This window comes from Myotis nattereri (genome assembly GCF_964212035.1).
Source record: "Myotis nattereri genome assembly, chromosome: 2".
Lineage (NCBI taxonomy): Eukaryota > Metazoa > Chordata > Mammalia > Chiroptera > Vespertilionidae > Myotis > Myotis nattereri.
Window position 1 is genome coordinate 207193142 of NC_138076.1, and position 26380 is coordinate 207219521.

The window sequence follows — 26380 nt, forward strand, 5'->3', positions numbered from 1 at the left end:
CCTAACAGTTTCCTTAGAAGAGCTTCAAAATGAGCAATATATCAAACAGGGAAATGTTAACCACTCTGATTAGTTTCAAAGTCAAACTAAGGTTTAATGTCAAACTCTTAACAAGAGAAAATATATCAGGGATGTAAGAAAATAAAAAACAGATAAAACGTAAACCTTTATTTTAATTTAAAAAATCATGTTGATATGTTTGTCAACACCAGCACTATCAGACAGAAATGTAACACAATTCACATATAATTTAAAACGATGACTAGCCACATTAAAAGGTAAAACTAGGTAAAATTAATTTTAATAATGTATTTTATTTAACCGAATATATACAACATATGAGTGAGATGTCTGACATTCTTCTTGTGTGTTAAGTCTTTGAAATCGGTGTGTATTTTACACTTAAAGCACATCTCAATGTACACTCGCCACATTTCGAGGGCTCAACAAGGCCACTATACTGGACAATGCAGGTCTATATGCTTTATACTTTTACCTAAGGTTCTCAGTTCCCAAAGTTCTACTCTGTGAACAAATTAAACACCCATGTTACATTAGTGATTACCAGCTCTCTTTTGGAAATCGAGGAATAGTGAGGTTATGGGTTGTGGTTAAAGCTTCTTCCGAGTGTGACAAAATGTTATCACCTGCCTTGACATCATCAAGGGCAAAGAAGCCGAATAACTGTCACCTTTTTAGTCTGGCCTCAGACTGCAATAAATAACAAGCAATAGGATGAGCACCGTGAACGTATTTTTTAATTTGTATAATCTTTGAATTTTTCCATCTCAGAAGAATGAGAAAGAAAATTTACCATGTAACTTTTTAGGGAGAAATCAAAAGCAGACGGTTCTCCTGGGTATGGCCAGAACACAGAAATTAAAAAATAAATAAAAGAAAAAGAAAACTAAAACCCATAAAATGGTAACAAAAGAAAATAAACTAAGCCCTTTGGAAATACATGCACTGTTAATTCAGTTTTAAGTACTATGAAAACCATTTCATCTCAGCATTACCTGTCAATTTTACTGAAAATTACAAATGCTGACTTAGTGCAATTTCAGACAGTCTTTTGACCATATTTATAAATAAATAAATAAATAATCCCCTTTTCCATGAAACCGAAAGCCAGGGAAATACGGGAGAAGTTAGAGCATACTGCGTGTGTCTGAGGAATGGAAATAGAGGTTTTATCTTCCCTAACTCCAGCTTGAACTTTAGCCTAAACCAGACAGATCTCCATCATTCCAGAAATCCACCTGTGAAGTAATAACACATCAACTTAAAAATTTCCTAGCACTATCAACAGCTGTTGCTGTGCTCTATTTTGTAGTCCTTTCACCAGCTTAATAACTGGCACTGTTTGAAGAAGTAAGGAGCTTCCACGCATTCAGTTATAATACATACATGTCCTTTCAAGCGGCAACTCAATCGAAAGTATGTTGAAAAAACTTCATGAAAAATATAAATGTGAGAATATGCGTGCTTCTTTATTTAATAAATTTGATAATTACCGCAAATTATTATAGGGCTGGATGATAATGAACAGGATGTTGGGAAATCTGAATTTCAACAATGGAATAAACTTTGAAAAGCAACAAGTCTGCAGGCTCTAAAAATGTCTAGCAGAGAATGCAAGGTCAAGAGTACTGGGGATTGAACTAGGTGACCCTTATTTAGAGTTCTGTTTAAGATTCTATGTGAGAAAAAAAGACTGGAAGGAAATATAGGAGAATATTAGTGAATATTCTCTTTAGTGAGATATGTATGCTTTTTTTCTTTCTATTTCTCATTAACATCATGTTTTCCCTTTATAATCATTTTTAAAGGGGTGCTTTTTAAAAGTTGTCACTCAAAGGACAATATAATTTACTGTTCAAACTGGCACTTTAAGGGGAAAAAGGGACATTACTAATAATTATGTTCAAACAGGTATAAAAACTGGGATTGTCCTAGATAAACCAGGACCTATGGCCACTTACCTATATCTTCTTGTTTCTGTTAATACTTGGTTATATCTGGTGAAATTTGGAGGATCAATAAAGCTACACAAGCCTTTTCTAGATTCTGTTTGAGTACCTTAGTTAATACTTTGGCAGAGGTCCCATTTTTCATCATATATCCTAATTGAACACTTTCAAAAGGATAGTCTATCTTTGTTTCAGTTAATCACAAAAAAATTAAATACAGCTGACTTTATATTTATACAAAAGAATAGGGAGTAAAAAAGATTTTTTTTAAATGGCATGAAATAATTTAAATGTGCAGTGTGCATGTGTAAACATGTAAATAATATATATTTGCTCCATTATCTAGGTAAACCAAATGCACAATATGAAGGTCAAAGAAGAAAAAAAAGAGTCAGCAACAAACAGACAATTACTTCCTGGAGCACAGAAATTCTGCTCTGCAGGCAAGCTGCAAAGGCAGAGTACTGGCAGGCAGGAGGGCACAGGCATGGCAGCCTAATAGTGCCCACTTGTGACTTTAAGTGGGGATATTCTAAACCCCTGGGCTGAAAGCCTCATTACAAAAAATAAAAGATGGCAAAGAGTTGCTTTTTGTTTTGGAGCCATTTGGTTAAATACTGCTTTACAAGTAAGTATTACTTATCTCAGAATTAATTTGTGACTAGTTATTCCATTACTGCTTAAAAAATTTTTTCAATAAGGCTGATTTCTGTACAGAAAGCACTCTTAAAAGACTGAACGACTCTTAACTGAACAGGACCACATAAGTTTCCTTTTCTCAGGTTCCTTTCAAGACATGTAATTTATAGTCAACTCCAAACATATTAGAAATGAGAAACTAAACTTAATTTTTAAAAAAGAAAAGTATTGTTTAATTTATCTTTGGTGGATTCCAGAAGAGGTATCTAGGTTTGACTCCAACATAAATCTCTATTAACGAGCCTAAAACAGTTCCAGAGGAACCCATTTCAGCAAAGAACGTTAGGTGAAAACAGAAGGGCAAGGATAAAAACGGGTTTTGCACCAGTCCTTGTAGACAGATTCAAGACAACCCCCCATTCTGTGCTTAGTTTTAAAACATTTACCAATTAGTAATAGTCTGTCTTCCCTTCAGCAGCCCAAAGGAAAGGGGCAGTGAGGACACAGCATGGAGCTGAGAGAGGCAGCATATGCTTTTAGATTTCCCAAAGAGAAGAGGAAGACTTATGTCCTTTAAAAATGAAAATTATAGGGGAGAAGCAATTGCATCGGGTAAATTTAAAAATCCTTGAAGTCAATGAAAGAAGCCTTAAGAAAGATCAATTTCCTTTGCTTCAAAGAATTCAATTCAATTATTTTCTTGGTAAGGAGCCTGATGAAATTATATTGGGCTTTCGGTTGTTAAGAGTCTTGTTAAGGATATTTTAAGTGCATACACTTAAAAGCCAAAAACATTTAAACTGCTACTTTAGATAAACAGTGTAGTCAATAATCTTCACATTTATTTTACATTCATGTGCTTCTCATCTCTAAACCATTGTCATTGTTTCACCTCGTTTCTAAAAAGGTCACAAAAAATAAAAGCAAACTATATGACAAAGAAATAGAAATCCATTGTGAGGAAATTACAAGCATAGTTTTACTGGTTACAGTTTGAATTGGTTTCACTTTAAAAATACTTACCAAGGAAGTGCTGGAGAAAATTCTGTATAGGCATAGTAATCTTTTTTGTTTTAACAGAAAACTGGAAGCTTAGTATATAATTACCTCGTTAATACTAAAAAATAATTATTATGGTAAAAATTAAACACTTTTAGTGTTGATGCATTCTATAAAGGAAGGGAATAATGATCAGGAGCATTAGAACAGAACATACATTTGTATTGGTACCGATGGGGGCAGCAGGTACATAACTCTGTAGAGAGGTGGTATTAATTTGGAATAAGAAATTAGAGAGATAAATATTAAGTTAAATAGAGCAAATAAATGAATTTTCTCAAATTACATTCTTAGAGATTTAATCATAGCCAAGGGCTATTTTCAAAGTTCAGTAGAGCTGACCCAATGAAAATTAATTAAAAAACTGGTCTTACCTAAAAATGCCAGTAGAACTGAACATAGCAAGGTAAATATTTGTAAGCTTGGCCACAGCTGATTGTGTCTGTGGGTGTATTTAATTTGTTAAGGAGGAAGAAAACTTTCAAGTAAAACTTAGCGAAATCCAGTTAATCAGATCTTTTCTCATAATGCCATTGTAAGACTTTACCATTCACTCATTACTAAAAACACCGTTGCTCATTTTAGTGTATAAAAATTCTAAATCATACACATTGGAAATTTAATAGTAAATTATTAAGGGAAAATGTTTTAATTAAAAATATTTCAGTTCTTATATAGAACACATTTAGAAGAGGATACACATATCAATTTGCACACTGTTACTTCTTTAATTCTTATGCAAAAAAAAAAAAAAAAAATCACTCACTGTATTCTGCAGCTGGCCTGTAAGGCTTTAACTTAAAGGAAGAAATCAGTTCATAGTGAAGTCCTGAGTCACTATACTCCCTGTAGTTAAGTCTTGTCAAAATTCATTCGAAAGAGAGAGCAAGTTAGCTGAATAACTGAAATATTAAATTTTTTCTAAATATGTCATTTCAAAGTTCTATTTTTAAAAGCTGATTTGTTCTGATACTTCAGAATAGAATTTTCATAGAATTTCACTTTTCTTTTAATATAAGAAGTGTAGGGCAAACTGAAGTCTGATGAAGGACTGGTGTGTCCTACATCCTATTATCCTGACTGCCACACTCTCTCCTCCAACTCCTCTTGCTTCTATCTCATCACTCTCCTGATTTAGGTATCAAGATAAAGTTTGGCCATGTGGCAGCTTATTTTTAGAGATAATCTAACCCAAGCTAGACAGGAGCATTTTTGCAGGCTTGAAAAACAGCTAAAATTTTCTGACTACTTACTGTTTAAAATAAAACAAAACTAAAATAACAAAAACAAGCTGACTTAATGCTGAAATGGAGCTTACCTTGGAGCCACGTTCATTAAAAATTATTTCTACATCTAGTATTTTGCCAAATTGCTGCAGAGACAAAAATAAAAACATTTGTTTATGGTCAGCTTTTTATCCACATACTTTACTTTCGTCTGAAAAAGAAACAGGCCTCCCCATCCTCCATCCCAAATACTATTTAACATCCATCTTTCTATTTGTTGGGAGGCCCAATACCAGTTTCTGAGTTTTCCTCACCGAGCTGAGCATTTCTCCTTTTGCACTCGGTTTTCAATTCACTCATTCATGCATTACCCATTCTGTATGGTGGAAGCTGTCTGCAGAATATATTCAGAGAGGTTTCCTATTACATGCCTCTTCACACGGGCAAGAACTAGGGATTTTCCCCACTACAACTCTAATTTTTAAATGTCTCAGTTTTAAGAAGTAAATCCTACGCAGAAAGATTTGAAGGCTGTTTTGCTTCCCCTCATTTTTCTTTAACTTATGAAAGTAAATCATGTTCATTATCACCTTCAATCCCACCACCTTAGTTCTGGTACACAGCCTTCCTGGCTCTTCCTTAGGCATGTAACTATTTCCACATATACTTTTATTTTTTTTTTAAAAAAAACTTAATATACTATGAACAACTTTCCAAGTCAATAAATATATATCTGTGTTATTTCTATAGGTTACATGCTATTTTCCATTATACTTAAACTTTCATAGACATTATGTATGGATCTCATTTATTTGCCACTTTAATCTTTCTGCATTGAACACCACCAAGAATATTTTAAATAGTAACTTTGCTTTGTAATTAGTTAAATATTTTAACAGTTGGAAAATCAAAACAAAGCTAAAACTACAAAGCCTAATAACTATTGTTAGGTAGCTAACAGCTGACTAGAGGGCATACACAACACAGTAATTATTTGGAGATGTGTATATAGAGACAAAACTACCTGTGCTAATCAATCCTCGGATAAACTGCATTGAGGGGATGTGCACTAAATCTCCAGATTCTTTGTAGCTCACACTTCTCTCTGAGTACTAAACTCATATACCCAATTACCTATTTCACTTGGATTTAAAACCAGACTTTGAGAAATGTGCAAAAATTAAAAAAAAGAGCAAAACAGAAATCATGCTTTCTCATTGGGCTACAGCATTATTATCATTATAAAAAACATGTAGTAAGAGCCCAAGTTTTCTATAATAAGCTTCTGGGCTTGCTTCTTGTTTCACCATTTAATAGAAAATTAGAAACATCACGGAAAGAGGAGATGTCTTTATTTTGGGTAGAGGAGCATTTTGTTTTTTTCCTATACCTATCCCATAAAACTAAGATTTGTATGGTGTTTTAGAGTTTGTTTTCTGTTTTCTAATGCATCCTCATAGCATCCTTCTAGAGTCAGGACTACTTCCCCTTTATGGTTGAAAAACGAGGCTGAAAGAAGCTATTTTTCAAGTTTACAGAGCTTATAAAACGGAGCATGTAATCTATGCTCTGTACCAACGCAACTACCCTAAGTAGTAGGTACTAACCACGTGGAAGAAGACAGCAACCAGGTACCTACCCTTGCAAGGAAATTAAATTTTTATGCACTTAGTGCCTTACGGGAAGGGTAGAATACATTTCAAGAAAGCACTGTTAAGTGGTCTGGGCAGATCTTCAACGGAAAACACACTTTTGACAAGAGAATGCACTCCATTTTCAGAGCTTAAAATTCCATGTTATCTCTGACAATTCAGTAGAAAACCTAATAACTCATACTCCTGGGAAGTTTCTTCCCAAATGTAACCGGAATTCTTTATGCTGCATTTATATCTTCTGTTGTGCTTTTTCCTGTAGAGATGGAGACCAGCTGCTACCATTTTCTCTGTAAAACCTCTCTTCCAAGTTCTTCAATATTATCATTAATCTCAAACCTGGCCTTGCATTCAAAGTGCAACACACATCCAGGTAACCCGCTATAAGTGACAGAACTTTGCTCCAAGGTATTGTCACCATGAAGTGGCCTAAACTTCAGGAAGAGGATTTGGTTTTCTGAAAAAGCACCAGGCTGTGATACTAATAAAGAATTTTATTAGTTATCTCTTAGTCCTAGATCAAGTTAAGAGTTTGCTCAAATTAAAGCAGGCAACAACACAATAAGCCCAGAAAAAAATTAAGATGCTCAGCAGCCACTCACTTCCCAATAACTCAAATCTTTGCTCTTACACTGTTTCTATGGTTGATTGGGGGAAGAATTAAACAGCTGGAAGAACACATTAAAGGTAGCAAACTAACACCCAGACCTGATTTTAGATATTGGTCTTGACACTGTTGAGTTATAAGAAAGTGAAAAAACAAATGAACAAACACAGGTACTATCTGCTTGCACAGATATTATATCATTTAACCTGCAACACTGCGAAAGGTAGTAAATGCAGTTTATCCTGATTTTAGCACTGAAAGTCTCATATCCAAGCAAATGGTCACCTTATTTATGTGAGAATTTGCAAAGCTGATGTCTAATAGACAGGTGATAGGAAAAGTTTCTGATGAAAATATTGATTTTCCCAGTATCTTCCTCAATCTATTTGTAATTTTATCCTAAAGTACTAATGACTAATAATATATGTGGTAGATTAAATTATATTTTAATTGTAAACCCCAAAAAGGACTTCAGAGACTTACCCCAAACATCTGTCGGAGATCGGGGTCCCGGAAGCGGAAAGGGATATTAGAGACATGCAGCCGTTTAGGGGTAGATTTACTCTCTGAATTTTCACTACTTTGTGTCTGTGACGGCTGGCCGTCTGTCTGTGCTCCGCCTTCTGTCTGCTAAGCAAAGAAATAAATAGTGAACAAAAATCAAATACAATTACTTCACATGAATTATGTAAAATACAATCCTCCTCCACGCAAATCATTCTCAGTTTCTTTAGGCAAAAATTACTGTGGTACTTCTATGAGAAAAAACAAAGAAAGATGTTATCTATGTTCAAAATGCTATAGTTTACACACAAAATTTAGGTTTTTTGAATATCTATAGTACATTAGTAAAATGGAAGAAGCAGAAACACTAAGTGACTTGCCCAAGACGACATGGAGATACATTAGGATAACTGAAGATATAAAAACAGTACCAGCCATGGCCTGTGTGGCTCGGTGGGCTGAGTGTCCCCCTAGTGCCGTGGTCGGCAAACTGCGGCTTGTGAGCCACATGTGGCTCTTTGGTCACTTGAGTGTGGTTCTTCCTAAGCCTTAGGAGTACCCTAATTAAGTTAATAACAATGTACCTACCTATATAGTTTAAGTTTAAAACATTTGGCTCTCAAAAGAAATTTCAATCGTTGGACTGTTGATATTTGTCTCTGTTGACTAATGAGTTTGCCAACCACTGCCTAGTGCACCAAAGGTTCAATTCCCCGGTCAGGGCACATGCCCTGGTTGTAGGCTCGAGCCCCAGTAGGGGGCGTGCAGGAGGCAGCAAATTGATGTCTCTCAAAAAATAAAATAAAATCAATAAAGACATATTCTAAAAAATAAAAATAGTGCCATTACTCTTAGATTCTTAGTAAAACTTTCTATTTTTTAGATCTTCCTGTCTTGAAAATGAAGAGTCTGTTGTATTAGTTGTGAAGATCAATGCATTACTGGTCTATCATTTCAGGAAACAAAGCTATATTTTTATATTTTATTCCCTCTATAAGTTCCACAGTTTATGACTACTGGGTTACCAAAGTATTATTTATATAGAGGAGACACTTGGTGATAATGGCCACTTTACTTAAAAATGGAAGATACTTCTTACTCTGAAAGCAGTCTATACTCCCCTCCCAAATTCACACGATTCCAGGTAACTTTAGCACACACACCAACCTTTCGCTGCTCAGAGCAAAGTTGTGTTGAGAAAAATCTGTTTGGAAAGGCTTTAAGGGAGCCTGACTAATCCACTACACACATATAAAGGATGGGTTTGTATACATCTATAGTGAAAGTGTGTGAGTGTGAAGGGGCATTTTTGATCATGAGTCTCTTTTGCTGCATCCCAGACTTGCGTTCATCTAATCACCGACCACCCCACCAAGAAATCCTCAAAAACGTTGCTATGTTGAGAAACACTTTTGACAAATATCTAATAGGTGTGATATATTCTAAGCATGCAAAAAACATTTATTTTGAAGCATTCACCTGGCAATTTCAGAACCTTGTGTTTTACCATTCACTATGATGTGCATGCCAAACCTGAGCTCATTAAAACCAACATATTTTATTTTTTTAAAATATATTTTTATTGATTTCAGAGAGGAAGGGAGAGGGAGAGAGAGATAGAAACATCAATGATGAGAGAGAATCATTGATTGGTTGCCTCCTGCATGCCCCCCACTGGGGATGGAGCCCGCAACCCAGGCATATGCCCTTGACTGGAACCGAACCCAGGACGCTTCAGTCCGCAGGCAGACGCTCTATCCACTGAGCCAAACCAGCCAGGGCAAAACCAATGTATTTTAAAACAGAGAACCTACTATTCTTATTATTTCAGTAGAATTAGAACTGAATCCCTAACTGATTCTTCTGGGTGACACAACAAATCCTTTCCCTTTGACCCAATGTTCAACTAAAAAAACACACCTGTGAATCAGAGATACTTTTCTTAGAGATGTTAGCAACTATTGTGGAATGAAGTTTGAGACTTTAAAATATAAAGGATAATCAGGAATAAACTCCGAATGAATACCAGCTTTTCAAGTGTCAATCTGAGTGATGGCAGCTTTTATCTCATTCCATTCAGGCCTTGCAGATGGCTTAAATGTGCAATGATTCATGTGATATAAAAATAGCAGAAATGGGAAGAGCTATGAAGCAATGACCTGCAAAAGTGTAACGTTTTCAATCATCAATCTGGGCACAATGTAGACTAAACAAAACAAATTCCATCTAAAGAAGAAACTCACTAAGTTACTAAAACTGCATCATGGACACCAAAGCAATAAGCAAGAGCACCAATTATAATGAATGCTTATCAAGAACCTTCCACCTTGCCCCTTACATCTCACAGCTGGACCACATGAAACTTTCTCCAATCAAACTTTACAAGCACCAGCTCAGGTCTGCAGATGTCAGTATATCACTCTAGAAAAGTCAAAAAGACTTATTCCAGCTACAAACCAGTTTTATATATAATTTATATATGGGTGGGCAAATGTAGGTTTACAGTTGTTTATATGGAAAATAATATAATCTATCCTATCTAATAAAAGAGAAACATGGTAATTGGCGTACGACCGCTACCCTTCCCATTGGCTAATCAGCGAGATATGCAAATTAACTGCCAGCCAAGATGGCGGCCGGCAGCCAGGCAGCTTCAAACTAACATGAGGTTTGCTTGCTTCAGTGATGGAGGACTCCAACGTTCCCCACCTGCCTTGCTGGCCTCTGAGCCTGCAGTTTAAGAAACATTGTAACAAATATAGAAGCTAAACAAAACCCCAGAAACCTGCTTTCAGCCAGCTGGGATCTCAGAGCTGGAGTTGATACAGAGTTTCGATTATAGAACCGAAACAAACCGGATACCTGCTTTCAGGAGCGGAGGCCTAAGAGCTGGAGCCTCAGAGCTAAAGCTGGCCCAGAATAAAAAGAAAAAGAAAAAAAGGAGCGGTTGGGAGCTTCCGTCACCTGCCAGCCTGAAAACAGCCCTCAGTCCCTCACCCAGACTGGCCAGGCACCCCAGTGGGGACCCCCACCCTGAAGGGTGTGTGACCAGCTGCAAACAGCCATCAGCCCCTCACCCAGGCTGGCCAGGCACCCCAGTGGGGACCCCCACCCTGAAGGGTGTGTGACCAGCTGCAAACAGTCCTCAGCCCCTCACCCAGGCTGGCCAGGCATCCCAGTGGGGACCCCCACCCTGATCCAGGACACCCTTCAGGGCAAACCAGCCGGCCCCCACACGTGCACCAGGCCTTTATATAGTAAAAGGGTAATATGCCTCCCAGCACCGGGTCAGTGGAGCCGCGAGGCCTCCCAGCACCGGGATCAGCGTGACAGGGGGCAGCACCCAAACCCCCTGATCGCCCTGTGGCTCTGTGTGTGACAGGGGGTGGGGCCACAACCTCCCTATCTGCCCTGCTCTGTTCGTGACAGGGGAAGGCGCCCCAACCTCCTGATCAGCCCTGCTCTGTGCCTGATACGGGGGAGCTCCCCAACCGCCTGATCGCCCTGCGGCTCTGTGTGTGACAGGGTGCAGCGCCCCAACACCCCTCCCCCACCATGGGCCCTGCTCTGTGTGTGACGGGGTAGAGCCATAACCTCCCCATCGGCCCTGCCTTGAGTGTGACAGTGGCGGCGCCCCAACCCCCCAATCGGCCCTACCTTGAGCGTGACTGAGGGTGGCATCGCAACCTCCCAATCCACCCTGCTCTGTGCATGATGGGGCAGCGCCCCAACTCCCAAATCGGCCCTGCTTTGAGCCCGACCAGGGGCTGCACCTAGGGATTGGGCCTGCCCTCTGCCACCCGGGAGCAGGCCTAAGCCAGCAGGTTGTTATTTCCCGAGGGGTCCCAGACTGCGAGAGGGCACAGGCCGGGCTGAGGGACCCCCCTTTCCCCCCCCGAGTACACAAATTTTTGTGCACCCGGCCTCTAGTATATATATAAAAGCCTAAGCAACCAGCCAACTGCTACGATGTGCAATGACCACTAGGGGGCAGACGTTCAATGCACAGTCATGGAACAGACTGATGAATCTCAGAGGGAAGAGGGCAGGGAGGATGGCGGGAAGGGATTAACCAAAGATGTTATATGTGTACTAGAGGCCCGGTGCATGGATTTGTGCACTGACGGGGTCCCTCAGACTGGCCTGTGGGGACTGGGCCAAAATCAGCTCTCCAACATTCCTCGAAGGGTCCCAGATTGCAAGAGGGTGCTGGACAGGCCGAGGGACCCCACCAGTGCACAATTCTGTGCACTGGACCTCTAGTTAATCTCTCTCTCTATAAATGTTTAACAACCGAACGGTTGGTCAACCTGTCACTATGATGCTCACTGACCAACACGGGGCAGACGCTCAACGCAGGAGCTGCCCCCTGGTGGTCAGTGTGCTCCCACAGCAGGAGTGCTGCTCAGCTGACCAACAGGCGCCAGATGCAGGGCTTATGGTTGGCGAGCGCTGCTGCGATGGCATGAGCCTCTCCCGATCGGGACTGACTGGGCACAAGCTTGCGGCAGACACAGGAGGGCCAGGATGAGCGTGAGCGGCAGGTGGGAGCAGCAGGCGGCATTGGCCTGCAGGATCGGGGCAAAACCGGCAGTCTGACATCCCCGGAGGGGTCCCGGATTGCAAGAGGGCACAGGTCAGGCTGAGGGACCCCACCGGTGCACGAATCCGTGCACCGTGCTTCTAGTAAATAATAATACAAGAATAAACTCTGTTCTGCAAATTCACAGCCATAAACCTACTTTTGCCCACCCCATCTGTAGTTCCTATATCTGTATCACTATATGTGAGATGACAGGTGAATGAAAACTAATGACTACTTCCAAGTATATTTCCCAAGCTACTTATTTGTTGCTCCTGAGTTTTCCACAGCCCCGGAGACCTAAATTAAGACAAGTTTAGAAGCCACATTGGTTAATTTTCTGGCACTGTAAGGAGCACCTACTTTTTGTTTTGTTTTGTATTCCCCAATCTTGGCTGCCAAAATCAGACAGACAGAGAGTATGAGGAGGACCATTTTTTTCTTGCATCTGCACTGGAACTGAACACCTACAATTTTTTAAAGTATGAAGTATATTTTTAATCCTCACCCGAGGATATGGTTTTGTTTTTTACTTATTTTTTTAGAGAGAGAAAGGAGGAAAGAGGAAGAGAAACATCGATTGGTTGCCTCCCATAAGTGCCCTTACCTGGACTTGAACCTACAACTTTTTTGGTGCATGAGACAACATTCCTACCAACTGAGCCACCCAGCCTGGGCAATTCTAGAAAGCTTGGCAAGTGGAAAAAGTGAACTATTGTTTCCAAAATTCTCAAGCTTTGTGAATTAACATAAATTTTCAATTAAAGTTTAACATATATAATATATACAAATGCATAAATAATAAGCATATAGCAGAATGAATTTTCACAAAGAAAATACACCAAGGAACCATCAAATTAGATCAAGTAGCAGAACTCCAGAAGCACCCTGGGTTCAACTCCAGTCACAGGTCCCCTGCCGAAGGGTTACCACTATCCTGATGGCAAAATTAGTTTTACCATTTTTGAACTTAAAAAAAAAAAAAAAAGCAGGGGGGTGGAGTGGGGGATCACACCATATGTACTTTTTTGTCTGCCTTCTTTTACACATATTTTATATACAGGTCGTAATTCATCCTCTCCATCCTCCGGTTTTATAAACATACAGAATTTATATGAGTTGCTTCCAGTTTTTGGCTATTAAATTCTTTGTTACATGAATATTTCTGTTATGTCTTGTTACATGGAGCATGCATTTCTTTTATGTGTAAATGAGTCTAGGAATGGATTGCTGGGTTAAGGATATGCGTAAGGTTCAGCCTTAATAGAGGATCACTTTTTCAAAGCGCTGTACTAACTTATACTCAACTGTGTATAGAGTTCTAGTTGCTTAGTATTGCCATGTTCATTTAAATTATTTGGTGGGAGGAGGAAAGATAGTGGCATCATATTGTGGCTCTAATATGCTTTCCTCTCTTCAAAACCATAATCTTTCTTCTTACAGAATATTGTTGAAAATGGGAATTTCCTGTAAAATATCAACTATTTATTGAGTGTATACTATACAACAAATTCTTATCTAAGCCTTTTAATAATAAGTAATATTTAAATAGTGTTTACTATTTGCCAATACTGGACTACATACTATACTCTCTATATTTTAACTCATATAATTCTTTCAACAATTGTAACAGTAGGTACTTTTTTTTTTTTTTAAACTTGAGAACATAGTAGGTACTATTTTTTAGCCTATTTTTCAGATGAGGAGTCTGAGGAATAGAAATATTGCCAAAGTAATGAAGCAGGCATTCGAACACAGGTAGTCTGGCTCAAGTACATGTACTTAACCACTATATTATATTGTATTTAAATGTATTATTTTTTAAAATTCTCACAATACTCTATGAGGAAGATACTATTATTATCACCAATTGACAGAGGCAGAAATTATAGCACAGAGAGGTTAAGCTAGTTCCCCAAGGTCACATATTATTAAGTGGAAGAGTAGGAATTCAAAACCAGGCAGCCCAGTCTCACGTGCTAATCCACCTCCTTTCTCACACTGCACCATGCTCTCTTATCTTCTCTCATCAGAAGGGTGAATATGCGTGGACCCCATTCTCTCACTTTTTCAGAATACTCACCTGAAGGAGCAGGACTTCTCCTGGGTGGAGATAGGCATGGGGCAAGGGACAAGAAAAACTACAAGAGGTGACAGGTATTCTATACTTGAAGGGAGACGAGCAGGTGAGGCCACATAGGGGAGGAAAAGCTAGAGGAAAGAAAACCAGCCAGGCACACTGACATTTACAAAGGAAAAATGACAGAGAACTACTAAATTGATACTCAAAGGGGCCGCAAAGTAGATTTTGGTACTGAATGGACACAGGAATAGAAAATGTATATTCCATGTAATTAGCTATTTCCCCTTAGACATTTTCAACTTTAAGTTTACCTTAATATAGACTAATTATTGAGACAGACAACACTCAGAGAATAAGAAAAAGTTTTTAGCTATATCTTTGTGAAAAGTGGACAGTTAAACTGTTCTGAGAAAAATCTCAGTCAGTACAGAATTGGTTTGCTTTATTTTCTATGGCTAGCCACTGAGCAACTTTACTGCCTATATAAACAATCTCCGAAGGTTCTGTCTTTTCCTTCTGTGGTCATTTCCTGACCTAATTTATTCACTGGGCAGGGAATGAAACAGAAGAGACTGGAGTCTGTGACTGAGAGTTTACAGTAGGACTGGCAGTGGCAACGCCAGAAGGGAACCGCTGACTCAAGTCTGTACATCCACGCTTCAAACAACGCAGCCGCCAGTGAGGTCCAGCTATCTGTCAACACTGCAGAGAGCCCGGGGCTTTTACACTGAACAGCACATCAGATTTTAAGTCTCAAAACCTCATTCTAGAAATGAGGACTAAAAATGTTCTGTTTTGCTAAACTCAAATTTTTAAAATGTGTATAACTGGGAAATGGATGAATTTTTCTGACTCCTCTATGAAACATAAAAATATTTTAATTATTTATACATTGTGAATCAATGTTCTGTTCTGGGCTGAAAGAGAACTCTGGCAATACAAGGTGACGTATAACCTTCCAAGTCTTTATCATAAAACTTTATGCGAGATAAAAGGAGTCTTGTAATTCAGGAACAATATTTTGATTTATGAAGTATCCATTTCCTTCAATATTTAATTCTCTTCTGTTTCCTGGGATGCAGTAATTTCTTATTTTCACCTCTGTAAGGCTAATGGGAAGGAGGGGAAATTCAATTTACAAGTAAATCTCTTGAGAATCTGATTCATGTCTAAAACATCTATTAAAACAACTCATTTTAATGAGTGTTTGGGTATAGAAATCTAGGTTAAAAAAAATTCCTTTAGGATTCTGAAGGCAACTTGCACTTGTTGTCTAGCTCCCAGTGTTGCTGCTGAGAAATCTGATGGCATCATGATTCCCATCTTCTTGTATGTGACTTCCCCCCATTCTCTCAGGTATAGCCAGCGTTCTAAAATTCCACACAGATATGCCTTAATGTAGGTTTATTTCATTTTGGTCTATTTTGCTGGGAATCCCATGGTCTCATAAATTGGAAATTATTGCCCTTCAGTCCATGGAAGTTTTCTTGAATTACTTCGCTGATGATTCCACCCTACACACTTTATCATTCTCTCTTTCTGAGACTTGTATTATTAGATGCTGGATATTCTAGACTGGTCCTCTAATTTTCTTACCTCTTTCTTGTACTTTCCATCTCTCTGCTGTTTGACTCTATCTGAAAACTTTAGGGCCAAATGTATATCAGAATTCAGAATCTTTAGGATTTTGGTAGGCAATAATGGGTATAATCTATAATGTAAAACCCTTAGTGAGACGTGGGGCAGTGATAGTTCTTTGGCAAAATGTATGCATATTCACATAAATAAAGATTATATATAGGTTGTGAGGTTTGCTGTAAACTTACGAAAATCAGTTTTTTCAGGACTTTTGGAGTTTACAACTGTGGAAAAGAGACTGTAGACAAGTAGCTTTTGGATGGGGGTTGGTCTTCAGTCAAGGTGAATCTTCCTCACAGGATGAATTAGATAGTTTCAGTGTCACAAAGTTAGTCACATATAGTCTAAGGGATGTGGTTCTGAAAACTGCAAAATTCAAGACTAAACTTACCAAAGGATAGAAGATATTTCTATAACTGCTAAGAGTAGAACTGCCATGTGAATTGCCACACAATGCAGATAGCTTTGAAACTGGGCAATTATTAACAAAGTTTTCATTTAGGAAGATTCACATTGGTTCTGTTAAAAGGAACCAGACTGGACCCAAAATGGAGTTGCTTACGCCGAGGCCCATGTCAACAAACCAAAACCTAACTAAAATGTCTATGCTTGGCTTTCCCAAAAAAGGCAGGCCTACATCAACCAACCAGCACTTGCCTGCTCAGCACAAGGTGCCACACCCAGCTCCAAGATTTCCCTTTCCTCCATATAAGGAGAGCAACCCTGCTTTAACCAATTAGCAAATGCCCAGTAGGACTTCCTTGTTCCTGCTCCCTTCGGCCTATAAAATCTCTTGCTTTGTACAGCTCTTCAGAGCTCCTTTCTATCTGCTAGATTGGATGCTAATCAATTCATGAATCACTGAATAAAGCCAATAAGATCTGTATAATTTTCTTAGTCAAATTTTATTCTTTAACAGTTTAAAAGTTGCCCCAAAGTGAAATTTCATTAATTTTTCTATATCCCATTTCAGTTCTGAACAATTCAAATTTGTATAAAATAAGACTGTGATGTATTTTATACCCTAAGCACATCTAAAGGATATATGTGTGTTCGTGCTTCACACCCTTGAGAGGAAGCAATAATCATGAAGTTAACAATATTAACAATATATCGAAAGGATGGTTTGAGTCTCACACGACCCTTGACGCCCCAGGCCTCTAACTCTAGTCTGAAGGAGAATGTGCTGATAATAATCCCTCTGTTGCAGGCTGAAGGTAATAGAGCCCAACAATACATCACGTGATAGAAAGATCTGCACCCCATTTTTTCCACTATGTTCCACAAGTCCTTATTTGGGCAAATGGGCCCGTTTTTAAGGGGTACAACTTTTTGGTTATGTTTCAGTGGGTAACCAATCCACAAGGGAGTCAGTGGGTAATTCCAAGGGAAGCTGGTCAGACTGATCTTCTGACAGGAGAGGAGGGCAAGAAAATCAGACTGCATCTCCAAAGAAAGGATGTAGCGAAGAGACCAAGGATGGTGGACAATGTGGGGTCAGAGCCACCTTTATTTAGCGGTAAGCACAAAAGCCCACGAATAAACATCAATTATATACCAATAGGAGAAATGAGAAGAGGACAATGGTTCCTGCCCTCAAGAAATGTATAATCTGCCGAAACCGGTTTGGCTCAGTGGACAGAGCGTCAGCCTGCGGACTGAAAGTTCCCAGGTTTGATTCCGGTCAAGGGCATGTACCTGGGTTGCGGGCACATCCCCAATAGGAGATGTGCAGGAGGCAGCTGATCGCTGATAGATGTTTCTCTCTCATCGATGTTTCTAACTATCTCTCTCCCTTTCTCTCTGTAAAAAATCAATAAAATATATTAAAAAAAGAAATGTATAATCTAATAAGTAGGCAGAATATGTATATAAATATGAACCTCAGATCTGAAGATTATTCACCAAAGCTTGTTTACTTCAAACACTTTGGTTTTTCATGCCTGCTGGCATTTGGAAAGACATCTAAACATACAGGAACTGCTGTCCTTTCTTCTCTGCAGCAGGCTCAGGGATAATCAAGCCTTTGCAGACCCAGGTGGGAGACCCCTAACTGCGCTCCCTCGCTAATGCACAGTATGAGACCAACTGACTGTCAAAACAAGCTCTCATCTTAAGAACACAATGTTAAAATCAATTTCTAAAAACATTTTAGAGATAAAATTCCAGATTTCATTGCTTATTTCTCCTTTTTGTATGAGAAGTCCTTTCTTTTGTTCTCCCCATCAATAAGATGGGACTATCCAACATAAACAAGACCAGTATTAAAACACTGTTGTAGCTCACAATAATAAAAAAAAACACATGTAAGTGACATCAATCGGAACAACTGATTTAAAAAGCAATTATCTTAAAGAACTATTTAAACAAGTAATTTCCAAACATATATAATTTATTCTCACTCTAATCCTATCAGATATATTCATTTGATAGATGAGGAAACTGCAACTTGGGAGGTAAAATGATTTATTCAAGACACAGTTATTGCATAAGGATCACACAATCTTTGATAATGATCTTATTTTACTCATCCAATCAGCTGTCAAGTCCTGTATATACTACCTTCATAATTTCTCTTTAATTCCCTCCTCTACATAAGCACTGCAACCCCCTTATCCAGAACCTCATTATCAACTCCAAGCCTAAGACTCTTTCCTAAGAGTGTCCTGGCTTCTCTACTCATCTTGTATATGCAGCAGATTAATCTTCTGGAAGCACAATTCTCACTTCCACTGATTTGCACAAAAACCTTCAATAAAGTCATTTCTCAGTTAGGTATTTAAATAGTCTTTCCAATAGGTACTCCAGTGATCCGCTCCCAGCTTACTTCCCATTAGTATGCCTCAACACCCAAAACTTTAGCCGAATGGAAACCCATGCTTCCATTCAAAGGTATTTTGATCTTTTCCATTTCTCCACCTTTGCTTTGAGAAATGACATTCCTGTTCTTCCACCACCACCTACGCATGTTCAAATTCTAATCACTCTCAATACACGGCCCAGATCACCACCATCCCACCAAGAAGTGTCCTCACCCCGCCTTCTCTCTCCTCAGATCTCTTCCGGCACACCTGTATCTTCTTTCATTTTTCCCCCAAGAAATATTTACTGAGTAACTATTAAGGACCAAGTATGTGAAAAGTCAGGGAATGCAAAGATGAACACAAATAACTTTTTCTTTAAAGGCTTACAGTTTAGTTAGGGAGACAAAAGTACAGAATAATCACACCTTGTAAGTACCACACACAGTGGTCAGCTTAGGACTCTACTTGAGCCTAAATCAAGAATACACAAATCCAGCTTCACTCAGCATGCCAGGCAAGGAAGGATTCCAGCAGAGCTGACTTGGCTGAGTGGGAATCGAGGTCAAGAGCCCGCTTAGAGCAGCGGTTGCCAACCGGTGGTCCGCAGACCACTGGTGGTCCGTGAGGTCCGAAAGGTTGGCAACCACTGGTTTAAGGAAACCTTTGGAGCAGCGGTCACTAACCCGTGGTCTGCGGACCATTGGTGATCCGTGAGGTCGGAAAGGTTGGCGACCGCTGGCTTAGAGGACCAGTGCAGAGCCACACTACCTTCTGCTGTGCAGCGGGAGGGAGAGTGCTGGCGGGGAAAGTATGGACTTTGAATACCTTAACATACCACAAAGGGCTACTTTATGAACCACAATAAAGTACTGTTTGTGGAAACAATTTTTAAACTAAAAAGTGTTAGGTAAAGTTAAGATATCATTTATTTATAAATAACAATGCTTCCTATCTACCTTTTGAATTTAATTGGCCACAGGAATCACCAGACTACCCATTTTAAGAAACATTTAATTAGGTAGTTAAAGTTTAATAGAATAATATGTAATGTTGTCAAATCCAGATTTTATGATACACTGCTCAACTACTCAATCTCTCTATATACACACATCCCCCAAGAACACACACACATACAACTTCCAAAGGCAAGTGGCTTAAGAGCAGCGAATTCACTCATGTTTAAAATGAACACTTAAAAATATAATAATTTTACCCTAATTTACCATTTTATTGTTAGCAACTTCCCAAATTATAAAATCTGTGCTATCTCTGTTAGTAGACACAGCTTGAAAGGGACTTTCCATTTTCTCCTCAGCACCAATAAATTCACAATCTAAACATTATTAGGGTGGCACATGGATTTCTAATATTATTTCAATATTTCTTCAGGAACACAAATTGGTCAATATAATGCCAAACTGTAAAGAAAAAGTGGTCCTAATTGTATAGATTTATATTTAGAAGCAGGGCTCGCCTTTAATACTATCATTCAGAAACATACAATCCAGGAGCCTGAAACAGTGGGAAATGGTGGCAATAGGGAAAAAAGAGGAAGAGAAACAGGCAGTGGTGAGGCGATGCAGTGAGTAATTGTAAACTATCATGAAATGGGAAAGGGCTTCTGGCTATGATGGCATGAACAGGTCAGGGAATCCTCTTCTCAAAACAAGAAAACAAAAAGAACACTGGATGAAGTTGTCCAACAGTCTTTCAGGGTTCTGGAAATCAATCAACGGCAATTAATAAACAGAGAAATTTTTTTGTAAAATTGCTAGAGCTTAGAGTAAGACTAGCAGGAGTCTACAAACTTATTGCCTAGGGCTATTCTAACCCACTAACCCACCCCCAGCCCTCAGCAGTGCTGGGGAGACCTTGGTTTTATCAGCCCAGGGCTGGGGCCAAGCAAACCAGTAGACTCAAACAGGGGCATTTGGAGGAGACAGCAGAAAACCCACAGCTGTCAGTGGAAAGTGGCAAACTTAGTAGAAACCTAATGGAAAATACAGTTTTTCTAGTTTGAGGTTGTGGTCTAATCGGGGTGAGTGAGTGGTGGGCCAGCCAGAAATCTAAAGGGGAGACCCTGGAAATGACACAATCACAGAAGAGCTGTATACACTCTCCTCACTGACTATGAATCTATACAGATGAAGGGGAGATAAGAGAGGCCCCAAGAGAAAGAAAAACCTAAGGCAAACTTGAGAACTGGCTGAACTCTGAATATGCTTCCCAGCCACAAATAGATGGTGAAAGCTTTACAAGCTGGTGCTTCAGCACACCTCTGCCCAGATGACTGGCTGACCACTAAGCCATGCAGACACAGGGGCAACTTCTAGTCAGGCTTAAAAGTAAAAACGAGAGTGAAAATCACTATGCAGAAACATTAGTAGCTGCATACCACAAAGTAGCTTAAGTCCAGGCAAAACACTTAAAACAAACTCAAACAAATCTTACCATATGGCTTAATGGCTGAATAAAGCTCATCTCCTGACAATCTGATAGAGGAAAGGCAAAAGAATCTAAAAACTACAGGTAGATCTTTCTATGTAGAGTGTAGAACGCTTTTAGTGTCAGAAATATACTACACAATCCCACAGACAATATTATATAGGTGATACAAACTTACTGTTAATTTAAGACATTTCCTTTACTTTAGTAAGTTAGTAGTAAGAAGTGAAGTCAAAGAGTTTGGGGCCAGGGATTAGTAAAGCAAGTAGAGAGTTTGGATTTTATTCTGAGTATGTTGGGGAACCACTAGAGTTAAGCAGGAAAATAACATTATTTACATTAAAAACAACAACAAACACCTATCTTGGCTGCTATGTGGAGAATGGCAACAGCAATACAAGAAATACGGGTAAGTGATGAGGTCTGAATTAGAGTAGTGATGATGATGATAACTACCTTACACAACTTAAACTCTTTTAAATCTCCCAACAGCGACTTGAGGTAGGTACTACTGTCTTCACTTTGCAGGTGAGCAAGCCAAGGCAGAAAGATTAAATAATGGGCCCAAGGTCATACTGCTAAGTAAGGGCCACATTAGGACCCAAACCCAAGAAATCTGGCAGAAGAGCTCAGTTCTTAGTCCTGAACACTATGCAGCTGTATGCCGGGGTCCAACCCCAGCAGGTCCAGGGGTCCCCAAAGGTGTGGATGGAGTCAGCGAAGAAGGAATGACACGGAAGCAGCGTTCAGTTGATCAGCAGCCTAGCCAGGATCTCCAGCCAGGTTCTGTGCCCATGTTCTCTTGCTAGGTTCTCCAGGTTCTCCAGCCAGGTTCTGTCCAGGTTCTCCAGCCAGGTTCAGTCACCAGGTTCTAGTCAGGTTCTCTTGCCAATTTCTGTAGTCAGGTTCAGTCCAGGATCTTTTGCCATGTTCTCTCGCTAGGTTCTGTCTCTAGGTTCTGTCTCCAGTTTCTGTCCAGGATCTTTTGCCATGTTCTGTCTCTAGGTTCTTCTCTAGGTTCTGTGTCTAAGTTCTGTGCCTCTTGGTTCTGTCTTCTAAGTTCTGTCTCTCGCTGTCTTGTTACATCTGTATTTATACCAGTTGATTCAATCCTATCAATCTCTATTACAAAGGTTAGGGCGTTTCTTATCTCTATCCCAGGGAGTAAAGATTATGTAGCTTAAGCATGATTGTTCGTAGTTAAAGTGATTAATTACCCGCCTGGCACTTAGTTGAGGGGTTTTATTCCCTCCCTAACTTCAGGGGAAAATCCCTACCTGGGGAAACAACCTTTCTCAGAGAGGAAACCTTGGTTAAAACACATAGTGCCAAGAAGGTGAGCAAACATTTTAAGAACAGTATGCCATATATGCCAGGTCCTTTGAAACAGCAAGGATGGACCGGCTCCCGGCAGCTGTATTCTTAAAATAATGAGAAGAGGTTGAAGTAAGAAAATATTTTGAAGTATGGTTGCCAATACTTGCTGGTGGATGAGATGTAGAGATGAAGGAGAAAAAAAAAAAGAATGAGTCACAGGTTTTACTTGAGAAACCAGATAAATTTAGTAATACAATTATATATAGAAAGGATGTAAAATAGGAGAAAAGGGGTCCTAGGATCCAGGCCTAAAGTACTGCAACATTTACTAGTAAAAGCTGAACAGGGAAAGAAGAACCAGCAAAAGAGACTAAGAAAGAACTCCCACGGCTGAGGAGGAAAACAGTGGGGTCACAAAAGCCAACAGACTAAGCATTTCAAGGAGCAGGGAGGAGGCAACGTGCAGAATGCTGCTGAGCAACTGTGTTTGAGAACAGAGAAGGGACCATGAGAATTTTCCAGAATGAAAGCTACTGGTGAAATGTAAAAGAGCAGCATCCCCTAAGCTTAGTCTCACCACTGCACTTACCTTGTTAAACGGATCCACCTCCACACTGTAAGCTCCTGGGCTGGGGCTGTGAGTATGAATGCTAAATCCTTATCTTCTAATTACAATACTTGGAGTAGAACTGAAGCGACATAAATGCTATCTAGTGTAATGTAAATGCTAAATTAATTCAAAAGGGTTTCTGGTATGACGATTAAGGTGACGATCTCAAAGATGACATGCACCTTTTCACCATCCACCCCATAATCCACGTACCGTGAGAGATCCGTTTTGTGTGCTGGGTGAGTTGCTACTCTGCTCTCCGTGGGCTTGTGTACTGCCGTAGAGTGTCAGGTTGTGTTCACTGGTCTGGCCGGCGTAGTCCTGAGTGTGTGGCACTCCATATTCTGTGGGAATTCCGTTCTGTGGAGGAGGTGGAAACGGGATGGTAGTAAAAGGCTGAACCATTGCATCAGGAGTTGTTGTTGGCTCCTGGTTACCCTATAAGAAACAGTGAGAAAAAAAGTGACTTTAAATTCTCATTCCATAATTATTTTTAATGTGAGTATACAAAATTATCTGAATACTCCTTCACTGCTCAGGTAAAATATAACACTGCCTTACAATTGGGGGAAATATTCCACACACACACACACACACACACACACACACACACACACACAAATATATATAGATGTATGCTCACACAAACACATACCAAACTGCAGTCAATTTGTGGTTACTAGACAGGTCCATGACCATATTCAAGTTAACTAGTTACCAGAGTCAAAAATTTTCCTTCAAGTTTTAAAAAATGCCAGGAAATTTCTCACTCAAAATAAGTTATAAGAGTTGAAATTAATTTGTGTCATTAGTATTTTCTTTAGGGCATTCTATTCCTTCAGTGATTCTTAGGGAGAAACAAATCAAATTCATTAAATTACAATTCATAACAATAGGTAGAATGACATTATAAATTAAATTCTCAAAACCACACAACAGAGACTTTCCGATTTTAAGAGCACAGAGTTCAGGTTAACAACACAGCAGGACTCTCCACACAATACCCACTCCCACATGCTTGCTTGGGATCTAGTGTAATATTTGAAATATCATAAAGAACGTGCATTAACTATAGAAATTATTATAAGCCATTTTAGTTCCACAGTCCTTCTCTTACTTCTGTTCTTTAAGTTCACATACAAAATGCCAATTTAAATCTTGTGTGATAGATTTGGCAAAACCCTCCCTCCTCAACAATTCACCTCCTGACCTCCCATTTTATTCAATGAAAAGTAAAGCCATAATTTCACTGTGCAAATCTGCAGTCTTCACCCACTGTCCTTCTGGAAGTTATAGGCAGAGATGGCTTCAAAATGTTCGCACTTTGATCAACACTCCCCTCCCCTCCCCACCCCACATTTTAGACATCAAATCATTGGGGATCAAAGAAAATCTGGGTTTATGTCACTTGGTTTCCTCCTAATCATGAACATCACTTCCTTCAAACAAGGAAGTAATGTTTCCTTTCTCTCTCGTCCCAATTATCCTTCTTCCCCCTCAATTCAAGAAGGGATTCTCTACCCACTGAGAGCTGCAGGAAACGGAACCTTCAGAATCATTTTCTAAACCTCATGTCAGGCTTTTAACATTAACTTGATGGCCATTAAAACTCACACTATCACAAACAAAATGCATCCAAAATTACAGAAAGATCTCACACTATTTTTAAAAAAATACACTTTATTGATTTTTTTACAGAGAGGAAGAGAGAGGGATAGAGAGTTAGAAACATTGATGAGTGAGAAACACCAATCAGCTGCCTCCTGCATGCCCCCCACTGGGGATGTGCCCGCAACCAAGGTACATGCCCTTGACAGGAATAGAACCTGGGACCCTTGAGTCCGCAGGCCGACACTCTATCCACCGAGCCAAACCGGTTAGGGCCTCACACTATTTTTAAAGGAAGAATCAACCACCAATACTACAATCAGTTATTCTGCATAAAATAAAACAGAAAAAAATGTACAAAGGCTATTATAAATGAAGAAGATACTTAATATAATAATGTTAATCCTTCCAAAAATAAAATGTCATTTCCAATCAGAAGCAAATGTGTCTGGGGAAGGAACTAGGACTAAATAGCTTTCCAATTTGTATATGAAAAACCGCTAGGTAACTTTGGAAAAGGACAAACTATGAAGAGGGGCATGCTCTATCATGTATTAACACTTGCTGTGAAACTACTGTGATTAAACAGTAAGAATACACAAAGGGCCGAAACCGGTTTGGCTCAGTGGATAGAGCGTCGGCTTGCGGACTGAAAGGTCCCGGGTTCGATTCCGGTCAAGGGAATGTACCTGGGTTGCGGGCACATCCCCAGTGGGAGATGTGCAGGAGGCAGCTGATCGATGTCTCTCTCATCGATGTTTCTGGCTCTCTATCTCTCTCCCTTCCTCTCTGTAAAAAATCAATAAAATATATTTAAAAAAAAAAAAAAAGAATACACAAAGGGATTAATGGAACAGTGACAACCCTAAAAAAGAGTGGAGCTTATCTGGAAACTTAATAGAAGATAAAGGTGGTATTTCAATTCAGTGTGTGTGTGTGTGTGCGCGCACACGCGTGTGTGTGTTGCGGGGGAGGGGGGGGAGGTATTTATCCTACGGTATTTGTAAAAGTTGGGCACTTTCCAGAAAGAAAATAAAATTAACCCCTTAGCTTATAGCCCACACCAAAAAAATTCCAGAAGGAATAAAATCTAATATAACAACTACAACTATAAAAATGAAAAACTTGGGAGTGTAACTGGAGTTTGGAAAAATCTTAAGTGAGACAGGAAACCTAAAAACCAGAAGGGAAAAAAGAGAGCGGGAGTCATAGAGAGGGAAAAAGAAAGGGGGAGAAATGGAACTCAAAATCAAAGTAAGCCAACCAGGGGGAAATACTGTCAACAGGTAAGAAAGACACAATGGGTTTTATCATTACTAATGCAAGAGTAAGTTACACAAATTGAAAAGAAATACAACAGAAAAAGAGACAAACTGAATTATTCACAGAAGATGAAATACAAATGGATGATCCAATAAACATGCTCAATCTCTAACAAATGAAAATACATATTAACAACAAAATAAGTCCAATTTTTAGTCATTAAATTAAAAAGTTTTATTGAGGAGTAATTGGCATACAATAAACCGCATCTATTTATAGTGTACAATATGGCCCATTTGACATATATGTACAAATTTCATATGTACACACATGAAGCCCTCACCACAATCAAACAGGAAACATTATCTATCCC

The 26380-nt window shown here is 39.2% G+C and overlaps 1 protein-coding gene across 39 annotated transcripts in view; it reads right to left on the reverse strand.

Moving 5' to 3' along the window:
* Nucleotides 1–26380, reverse strand: part of RBFOX2 (RNA binding fox-1 homolog 2) — a 265677-nt gene that overhangs the window by 29041 nt on the left and 210256 nt on the right. For 20 of the 39 annotated variants that reach the window (XR_013995537.1, XM_081083430.1, XM_081083428.1 and 17 more), the window contains 3 exons: nucleotides 23350–23574; nucleotides 7637–7780; nucleotides 4987–5040 (listed from right to left, as the gene is read on the reverse strand). Coding sequence is in view for 38 of the 39 variants with exons in the window: in XM_081083430.1 (XP_080939556.1) it covers nucleotides 4987–5040; nucleotides 7637–7780; nucleotides 23350–23574 (423 nt within the window). In the remaining variant the exon portion in view is untranslated. Of the gene's footprint in view, nucleotides 1–4986; nucleotides 5041–7636; nucleotides 7784–23349; nucleotides 23575–26380 lie in introns of all 39 variants that reach the window. The other 19 variants (XM_081083427.1, XM_081083429.1, XM_081083416.1 and 16 more) reach the window with 3 other exon arrangements.